The following is a 10,114-nucleotide window of genomic DNA, read 5'->3' on the forward strand; positions in this document are numbered from 1 at the left end:
AAAAAGGAAGAAATCAAACTGATCATTTTAAAAGCAAACCAAAAAACAGTGAAAAAAAATACCAACTTCAGCTGAATAAATACTCAATAAGAAAGAAAATAGACAGAAAGGTGCGAATATACTCACTGTGGCAATCATGCAGCCACTCAGTATCACTATCAGAGAAGATTGAAGCCGCCGCCTTGGCGAATATAATGCCGGCGGCGTCGCTGCAACCCAGAAAATTTTGTATACTGTTTCAGGGCGAGAATGAATGGAGAGTCTTAAATAAAATCCTCAGGAAATTTAGTCATTCCACCGACAGTCGTAAAGCAGGAGAGCAGTGGGTCAGTGTCATTTCGCTAAAGGGCGGTAAAAAAATGGCTAAAATGCCAAAAGGTTGAGAGAAATCGTGGTGAAATGTCTATGGAGAAAGAATTGATACTTCTGACGATGACGATGATTGACCAGAGCGTCACAGACTCACAGCATGCCTGCGTGAGTGCGTGGTGCGTGAGTGCGTGGTGACGCCCACGCTCCATGGATTTGGCACCTCTGCCCATTGTACGCGCCGTTCTTGAAATTGAAAGCATGCTCACTATTTTGGGCCCGACTCTATTTAATACTGCACTCTTATTTTGTCTCTTTTTTCATTCCCTGCTTTTTTCCTTTTATAAAGCACCATCTTATTTTATGTTTAATGGATAGTTTCTATTTATTTATTTGAGTATCTCACTTTATATTTGTTTGTTTTTTTACTAGTTGAGCATTTCACAATTAAATATATATATTTAAAGAAGAACAAGAGGAGTTTTTTTTTTTTTTTTTTTTTTTTTAATCTAAATGAGTTCAGCCCAACACTAACTTGATATGTCTTCATTTCATTTAATATATGAACGATACCATCAATAATCAAGTTTATATTGTTTTAATATTTTTTTTTCAGTTGGACCGCTAAGCTTGCAAGAGAGTCTGCAACACGAGTTTACTTTTGAAAAGTATGTTTGATAGAGCCGATAAAATGGACTTTGTTTATCGGGCTGGGTTGTCCTGCCCCCTACTTAGGTAGGAGTGGGTTTCGAAAATCCCAATCTTTCCTTGTCCATCTACTGCAACTCTCAGTGATGGTTATTAACTTCTTATGCGGCAAAAGGTTTAAGTCGCATTTATCTTAAAACTTATTAGAGGATATTTTATCACTATTAATGTCTTATTCAACACTAACATAATTGGTCTTTGGTTTTCAAAAAAGAGTCGATAATCTATGAGCAATCTATGTTGGATGACTTCATTTGTGGTAATTTGCTGACTATGGTCACATGTGGGCGAACTTCACTTATAACACACATTCAATAGAGGTTGTGGATTTTCATATAAATCAAATAATCAATATCGGTGCAGTTGATTGGTCGATAAAATAATTGGTAGTTAGACAAGAAAAAAAAAACTAGAGAAGCAATAAGCAAATTTATAAAGAAACTAGAGAACATATGTGATTCTTTTTATCATTTAAAATTAATATTCACTATTAAAAATGGCGTTTATATTGTGGGAATGAAAATTTTAAATATGGATATTGATTCTAAATAACAAAAATAACTTTATAGAAAAATTGTTTATAAATAATTAATAAGTTAAATTTGTTTAAATTAACTTGGGCAAATAATTTCTAAAAGTTAAGTAATTGAGAGGCAAAAAAATGTATTTTTCCTACTAAGTACTTACAACATGGACACATGGTTACTATTATTAGCTTTTAAGGCTGGAACTGTCATAGCCCACATGGCCACATTCATTATATTTGGTATGTTATAAACTTGACTCATATGTCATATCCAATCTTCCTATTATCATGGGCTTGCAAACCCAGCCCAAATGGCACTTTAATTAGCTACTCTTTTATAGTTTCGTTTAAAGCTTGATTGCTTGAAACACATGAGAAGAATATTGAACTCATATATTCTAGAATCTAGATTGAAACAAGTTAAACTTTTAAAACATAGGTCAACCTTTTTGAACCGAAATTTAATCGTGTCTGTGTAATGAATACACTAGGTTATACGAATAGATTTACATAATGATTGCAATATGTGAACTTGGAAATTAGTGGCAATGGATTAGAGGTTCTCGAATTAATATATATTAAGTAAAAGTTCAAAAGTCTTATTAATCAGATATTTAATGTCCTAATTATAGGGGTGTAGAGGGAACACATGCGAGGTGATCATCATGCTAACCACATGTTCTTCATGCACTGGTGTGGTTGGTCGCCTTCTCGATAGGTACATACGGGCGTCGATCTCTGACAAGCTTAATTATTGTGAGACCGGACAGAGCTACGGATATGGAGAGGAGTTTCGTCCTTAGGTGTATGAAGCAATTCGTGATAAGGATCTGATCAACTTGAGCTCTAGGGTTGAAACTGGACAGTGAAAGGCATAGTGCACTGGCCGATAAAGGAGCCATCGGGATCCGCTATCCACATCGGGTCGAATGAGTGTCAAATATTTCAACATTAAGTTCTTATTAATGTTTTAGTTCTAGTTCATAGGCCTTCAAAACATTCAGCACAATACCTCAAGACCTCTCGCCTTTAACTTTTTCTAGTCATTTAACAATCGACTCTTAGTTGCACTCAATCATTACATGTTATTGTTATTTTTTTTTTCCAATTATATATTTTTTAGTTAGGCTATGAAATGTCATACGTAAGTCCTAACTATAGAAGACACATTTAAATATGTACCATGCTCAGATTAATTACCGTACGTACTGAACCGTTCCAATTAAGTTTGAGTATTGGTTAAGAGTGTTTTTTTTCCATCCAATTAACATATGTCTGCATGAGCAGTTCAGTTGGTCATAGGAGTAAAGTTTGAAAAGAATGACCAGAAATCGAATTTACATCCTCCCATATGTTCTGTTGGGACCGGTGTGGGGATCATCGGGGTTCGGGATTCAACATTTTTTGAGAAGAACATATGCCATGAGAAAAGTACACTTCAATACAATGGATAACCAATCATTATCTGACACGTTATTTATCAACTCCTTGCCGACTACATGCAATCCCTACCTTTGTTATATTTTTTCATGAGATGTATCGTCCTTAAACAATTAATAGTCAAAACCACTTGCGCATCCACTGACCGACTCCCGGAGGACAAAGAAGTAATCTTCCTCGCGGAGACGTGGTTCCCCGATCTATCCTCCACCCAGAAAACCGTTGTTCTTTCCCCAGCGACAATCTGTCATTTCCATTGGATTAAAATTCCGATCCTCAAAAAACCCTAGGAGAGAAATCTCACCAGGTCCTTATGGAGATCGCACCGGCGGCGCCAGCGTCTAACGACGGTGGAAGCGGGATTGCCACCGCCGCCGCTTCCTCCTCCTCATCTTCCTTCTCGGTCGATGCAATCAAGGGGACTACCGGTACCGCTTCTTCCGCATCTTCCTCCACCTCAACGATGCTGCCGGACGCGGCGAATAAAAATAGTGGCGCTACTGGTACAGCTTTCAAGTATGATGACGACGAAGAGGAGGAGGACGTTTGCCGGATCTGTCGAAACCCCGGTGACGCCGATAACCCTCTCCGGTATCCCTGTGCGTGCAGCGGCAGTATTAAATATGTCCACCAGGATTGCCTTCTTCAGTGGCTCAATCACAGCAACGCTCGCCAATGCGAGGTTTCTCTCGAATCCTTTCTATCTCTTTACGCGGATGTCCATCTATATTATTACTCCGTACCTTGTTATATGTATTTAGCTGTATGCATATGCATGAACACGTCCACAATATAAACGTATTATCGTTTATAAGAGAGACTATCGAGTGTTATTTATTGAATTGGACACCACTATATTCTATTTATACAGGAGAGTGGATTCAGTGCCCTTGTATATCAATTTGCCAAATCACATCACTGTATTTTGCCCTGATCATCTAATTGATTACGTTCACTTTTACTACAATCAGGCATTTACTAACCATTTTGTGAGTTTAGATAATTAGTTATCACTGAAGACTCATCTCTCTCTCTATTCATCATTGTGGCTGCTGCTTGTTTGGTTTGTCAATGTTTCTTGTAATATGCTTAAATGTTCTTTGATATTTCTGTTCTTCTCGAGTTCTCGTATTGTATCAAGGGGGAACCTCCAAAAGTAATGTTTCCTGCAGTCTAAATGTGACCTATCCACATCTTAGTTTTAGGGGTGTAATTTTGCTGAGCCAAATTGAACCATTTAGATGTTCCACTCAGCTATAGCCAAATAGTACTGAACTTGAGCTAAATTTGGGTTCAGCTTAGCTATTAGATGAGTGGCTCCAGCTGAACTTGAGCTCAGCTTGAAAATATAGAAATGACTAGAATTGTCTGGTGAATAACCTAGATTGTGAACCTGCTCTGTATGTTTAAATAAGATGGGGGAAAGACAGGTATTGGGGTGTTGCCCAAATGGTGAAAGTGGTGAAAGGGAGTAGTAACAGACTAACAGTTAAGACTAGGTTCACAAAGAAAACACTAACAACAGAAGGGTGGAAAGAGAGCCTGATGAGCTGAATGGTGTAGAGCTCAAAATTCCATCAATGCCAAGTTGAGTTAAGCTTTAACTGAGCAATCTTGAATAACTGATGAGCTGTACTTGTCATCTTCTATAATCACCTCTGATACCCATTGAGGTTTAAAACTGATCTGATACTGACATAGCTGGTTATTGCTAATTGACTATGATTTGATAGAGTTATAAGGTATTTTGGTTTTTGTTTTTAATGCAAAATATGTTATACTCAATATTTGAAGGGGTTATGGAAAAGAAAAAATGGTAATTGTGGGTCCCCATAACATGTACTATTTACCTATAAGGGGGTTATGAAATATCCACAAATTGACATTTCCTTCTTTTATGAGATTTTCATAGTTTTGGTTATTAGGATTTATCACAACAGTTTAGTTTATTGGAAAATTATTACCTGTAGTAAGTTCATTGTGTAACATCCAGCAAGTTATTCTCTTTCTAGATTTATTTCACTCTATTTCGTCCTAAAGATTATATCCAAGTTTCTTGTGTGTAAATGTGAAACTTTAGTTAATTTCTTATTTTCTTATGCTTGATATGCAGGTATGCAAACATGCCTTTTCTTTCTCTCCCGTTTATGCTGAGAATGCTCCAGCCAGGCTTCCTTTTCAGGAATTTATTGTTGGGATGGCTATGAAGGCATGCCATGTCCTGCAATTTTTCATGCGCCTTAGCTTTGTACTTTCTGTTTGGCTTCTAATCATCCCTTTCATAACATTCTGGATATGGCGTTTGGCGTTTGTTAGAAGTTTTGGTGAAGCTCAGAGGCTATTCTTAAGTCATATATCTACGACAGTTATTCTTACTGACTGCCTGCATGGGTTCCTCCTCTCTGCAAGCATTGTATTTATTTTTCTTGGAGCAACTTCACTGAGGGATTACTTCAGACATTTACGAGAACTTGGGGGACAGGATGCTGACAGGGAAGATGAAGGTGATAGAAATGCAGTCCAAGCTCGAAGACCTCCTGGTCAAGCTAACAGAAATTTTGCTGGTGAAGGAAATGGTGAAGATGCCAATGGAGCTCAAGGAATTGCAGGAGCTGGTCAGATTGTCAGAAGAAATGCAGAGAATGCTGCTGCCCGTTGGGAGATGCAGGCAGCACATCTTGAGGCTCATGTTGAACAGATGTTTGATGGTTTAGATGATGCTGATGGTGCGGAGGATGTACCTTTTGATGAGCTTGTTGGCATGCAGGGGCCTGTCTTTCATCTGGTTGAAAATGCATTCACTGTAAGTTTTTTTTTTTTTTTTTTTTTTTTCCTGGTTATTCATGGTTTGCGTGTCAAATTTGACATTACCAATTGTTCTGCTATGTAAAGCTCATAATATATGGCGAATATCTTGTTATTTTTACAGGTACTTGCTAGCAATATGATATTCCTTGGGGTTGTAATTTTCGTCCCTTTTTCACTGGGACGTATTATACTCTATTATTTGACATGGCTCTTGTCTTCTGCCACCAGTCCAGTATTGTCAACTGTCATGCCTCTTACTGAAACAGCACTTTCCTTGGCTAATATCACTTTAAAGAGTGCTATGACTGCTGTTGCAAACTTGACATCTGACAACCAGGAAAATAGTTTGCTTGGCCAAGTAGCAGAAATGATGAAATCAAATGCCACAGGATTAAACGAAGTGTCAGGCAACCTCAGTACAGTAGTTTCAGCTGATCTTTTGAAAGGGGCATCTATTGGGGCATCACGACTTTCTGATGTTACCACTCTTGCTGTTGGATATATGTTTATATTTTCTCTCGTCTTTTTCTATCTTGGAGTTGTTGCTTTAATTCGGTACACTAGAGGAGAACCTTTGACATTGGGGAGATTTTATGGAATTGCTTCCATTGCAGAAACTATTCCTTCCCTATTCAGGCAATTTGTGGCAGCAATGAGACATCTGATGACTATGATCAAGGTTGCTTTTCTTCTTGTAATTGAACTTGGGGTCTTCCCTTTGATGTGTGGATGGTGGCTGGATGTTTGTACCATAAGAATGTTTGGGAAGTCGATCACACAAAGAGTTGAGTTCTTTTCAATTTCTCCATTGGCAAGCTCATTGATTCATTGGGTTGTAGGCATCGTCTACATGCTACAAATAAGCATCTTTGTTAGCCTTCTCCGAGGGGTACACTCACAGATCCCCTTTATTCTTTTATTGCTATGCTTTCTGTATTACCAATGCTAAATTTCATGCATTTCTCATAGGTTTTGCGTAATGGGGTTCTCTACTTCCTTCGAGATCCAGCTGATCCGAACTATAATCCATTCAGGGATCTCATTGATGATCCTGTGCATAAGCATGCTCGGAGAGTTCTTTTATCTGTGGCTGTTTATGGCAGTTTGATTGTGATGCTTGTATTTTTACCTGTAAAACTTGCCATGCGAATGGCTCCCACCATTTTTCCTCTTGATATTTCGTAAGATTACCTTCCTTCACTTTTGGTTCCTTTTCAAGATTCAGTCTCTCTTCTGTTTATAATCAATGAAGTAACCTTCATTATTCTGGTTCTTTGTGTAATATTTTTGTTTAACAAGACCATTCTTTTGTTTGGCAGTGTGTCAGATCCATTTACTGAAATTCCTGCTGACATGCTTCTCTTTCAAATCTGCATTCCTTTTGCCATTGAGCATTTTAAATTGCGGACAACAATCAAGTCTCTTCTCCGATATTGGTTTACTGCTGTGGGTTGGTCTCTTGGCTTAACTGAGTTCTTATTGCCTAGACCTGAGGATAATAGTGGGCAAGAGAATGGAAATGGTGACCAGGGCAGGCAGAACAGGGTGCATGGGCAGGTAGGTGGACAAGATCGAGCACTTGTGGGACTTGCTCCTGATGATTTGAACAGAATTAGACATGCCACAACAATTAATGGCAATTCTGTTGATGAGGATGATGGTGATGAACAAACTGATTCAGAGTAAGTTGAATTGTGCACATGGAACTCTTATCTTTTCTCTGGCAAGAGCATTCATTTAATGAGTAATGGCATTGAGTGATGCTGCTTGTTTGATTCATATTTAAGACCACGATCTAATGCTGTCTTGACGCATCATTTTCTAATGAGCATGTAGTGCTTATGATCCTTGTCCTGCATACTAGGAAACCAGCTTTTAATGGCTTTAGATATGAAGATATATTACATGCCTCCTAAATGTGCTATATTCTCATGATATTCTGAAACCTTGGGGTGTGAGATAGTAGCTGGTTCTTAATTGTGACTTTGCTTGCATGAAGGGGACTGTTTTGCTACTTATGCATGCTGTGAGCAAGTTTCTTAGATTTGTATACCATCTTTTAGCAGGTATGGCTTTGTGCTTCGAATTGTGTTGCTGCTGGTTGTGGCTTGGATGACTTTGCTTATATTCAATTCTGCCCTGATAATTGTCCCAATTTCACTTGGACGAGCACTCTTCAATTCCCTTCCACTTCTGCCAATTACACATGGAATCAAGTGCAATGGTATGATAATATTAGTTGGTCGATATTCACTTGTTTCATGTCTTCAGGTTTCAACTTCTATAGCTAACTTCTTTTCTTGTATAGATTTATATGCATTTGTTATTGGAAGTTATGCTATTTGGACTGCCTTAGCTGGAGCTAGGTACTGTGTTGAACACATTAGGTCAAGAAGTGCTACAGTTCTTATTGCCCTAATTTGGAAATGGTGTGGCATTGTCCTAAAGAGTTTGGCATTGCTCTCAATATGGGTAATTACATATTTTCATGATCTTGTGTGCTGTTAAGTAGTTTATATGTTCTTGATTCTATCTTTTGTCCTTTTATTTATTGATCTATTTATCTTTTTGTATAGATCTTTGTCATCCCAGTATTAATTGGACTGCTCTTTGAACTTTTGGTGATTGTGCCAATGCGAGTGCCTATAGATGAAAGTCCAGTTTTCCTCTTGTATCAGGACTGGGCTCTCGGGCTCATCTTTCTGAAGATCTGGACAAGGCTGGTATGTACAGTCATCTATTTCTTCTTGATTACCATGGTGGAATTCAGTTTACTTGATTGAAAATGTCCTGTTGTTTGCTTGTTGCTGAGAATACTGCAATCTGGACCTGTTGAAAATTCAATTACTTTTCTTTTATAAATGTAATTGAGATATGCTTATCCTGATAAGCTGTGTTGAGTGGGGTACCTTGACTGATTTCTTTTATGTTTTTTTTTTTTTTTGGTCCTTTTGTCAATTAATCATAAAAATTTTCCCACTATTATTGACATAACCCTATATGTTTTAAACAGGTTATGCTGGATCAGATGATGCCCTTGGTGGATGACAGTTGGCGAACAAAATTTGAGAGGGTGAGGCAAGATGGATTCTCTCGGCTGCAGGGATTTTGGGTCCTGCGTGAGATTGTTGTTCCGATTATCATGAAGCTTCTTACAGCACTGTGTGTTCCATATGTCTTAGCAAGGGGAGTTTTCCCAATACTTGGTTACCCTTTGGTGGTTAACTCTGCTGTTTATCGGTTTGCTTGGTTGGGATGCCTTGGCTTTAGTCTGTTGTGGTTCTGTGCCAAGCGGTTCCATGTATGGTTTACCAACCTCCATAATTCAATCAGGGATGACCGCTATTTGATTGGTCGCAGGCTTCACAATTATGGTGAAGATGTTGTAGAGAAGCAGAATGAAGAGGGGGTGTCCCAAGAAACACAAAATGCTCCATTGATTCAAGATGACCAGCAGGCTGCAAACATAGGTATTAGACAGAGAAATGGATTCAGGCAAGATGCTTAAGCATTAAAAATCACTTATAGATTTGGTCCCCTCTGAGGATATTACATGGTTTTGGTGGGAGAGAAGGGGAGGGTGGAGAGAAGGAAAGCAACAACAAGAAAGAGTAGTGTTGACTACTTGTCAATGTGCGTGATGGTCAAAAACAGAAGGAATGTATTGGTGAGACTTCTATTCGTGAATAATTTAGTGGACTTCTGCAGTTGTGAATATTTGTCTAATGTGTGGCTTGAAGATGTAACTTAGCTATAAACAGCTTAGGCCATAATCCTTTTCTTTTTTTCTTTAGCTCTCATTCTTTTCTATCCTGCTATTGTACTTTGGATGTGCTGAAGAATTGCCGTCATGTCGGTTGCAAATCGTTTATATATGCGTTGGACGTTCAAAAAGGTCCGAGAAGAATGCCGATCCTGATCACGATTTCACATTTGTACTTTGTACACTTAAATTTTGGTATATATAATGTAGATGCTTTCCGTTTTGGTCGTCGGATGCGCTACCAAGTGCCAATTGGGCAATAGAAAATCAATCTGCCCGTTCTCGGCCTACTAAATCTATGGTTATAGTAGCAAACATACATAAGAAGTGATTTGATCTCCATTTGTATCTAAAAATGGATAATACAACCGGTGCAAAATCTAATTAACTAATATATATTATAATGCTGTTATTACTAATCACGCTGCTAAACTCAAGATGTGATCGTATGCTTTGATTTCTTATCTTTTTACCCCCATTTCTTGGTGGTCCTAATGAGAACACAATTTTTGCATATTCGAAATACTAAAAGTATGTACAAGGATATATCCAAAGAGATG

General features: G+C 38.1%; 1 protein-coding gene across 2 annotated transcripts; it reads left to right on the forward strand.

Annotated features, from left to right (window-relative positions):
* The first annotated feature begins 3,107 nt into the window (after positions 1-3,107).
* On the forward strand, positions 3,108-9,777 carry LOC109161462 (probable E3 ubiquitin ligase SUD1). 2 transcript variants are annotated; one of them, XM_019309872.1, is made up of 9 exons: positions 3,108-3,665; positions 5,097-5,786; positions 5,913-6,680; positions 6,761-6,972; positions 7,111-7,473; positions 7,855-8,015; positions 8,100-8,263; positions 8,368-8,514; positions 8,805-9,777. In XM_019309872.1, exons 1-9 carry the CDS (start codon positions 3,297-3,299, stop codon positions 9,297-9,299), a joined length of 3,369 nt encoding a protein of 1,122 aa, XP_019165417.1. In that variant the 5' UTR covers positions 3,108-3,296; the 3' UTR covers positions 9,300-9,777. The 2 variants fall into 2 exon arrangements, with proteins under 2 accessions (XP_019165417.1, XP_019165418.1); XM_019309873.1 differs by having other exon boundaries at positions 7,858-8,015.
* The last annotated feature ends 337 nt before the right edge of the window (positions 9,778-10,114 follow it).

Source organism: Ipomoea nil, unplaced genomic scaffold (genome assembly GCF_001879475.1).
Source record: "Ipomoea nil cultivar Tokyo-kokei standard unplaced genomic scaffold, Asagao_1.1 scaffold2922, whole genome shotgun sequence".
NCBI lineage: Eukaryota > Viridiplantae > Streptophyta > Magnoliopsida > Solanales > Convolvulaceae > Ipomoea > Ipomoea nil.

What these genes read in the sequence shown, in the direction of transcription:
- LOC109161462 (XM_019309872.1), top strand. Translation starts at nt 3,297, where the DNA reads ATGGAGATCGCACCGGCGGCGCCAGCGTCTAACGACGGTGGAAGCGGG. An exon ending in GATGAACAAACTGATTCAGA is followed by an intron (nt 7,474 to 7,854) that starts GTAAGTTGAATT and finishes ACCATCTTTTAG; the next exon opens with CAGGTATGGCTTTGTGCTTC. An exon ending in TGAAGATCTGGACAAGGCTG is followed by an intron (nt 8,515 to 8,804) that starts GTATGTACAGTC and finishes TGTTTTAAACAG; the next exon opens with GTTATGCTGGATCAGATGAT.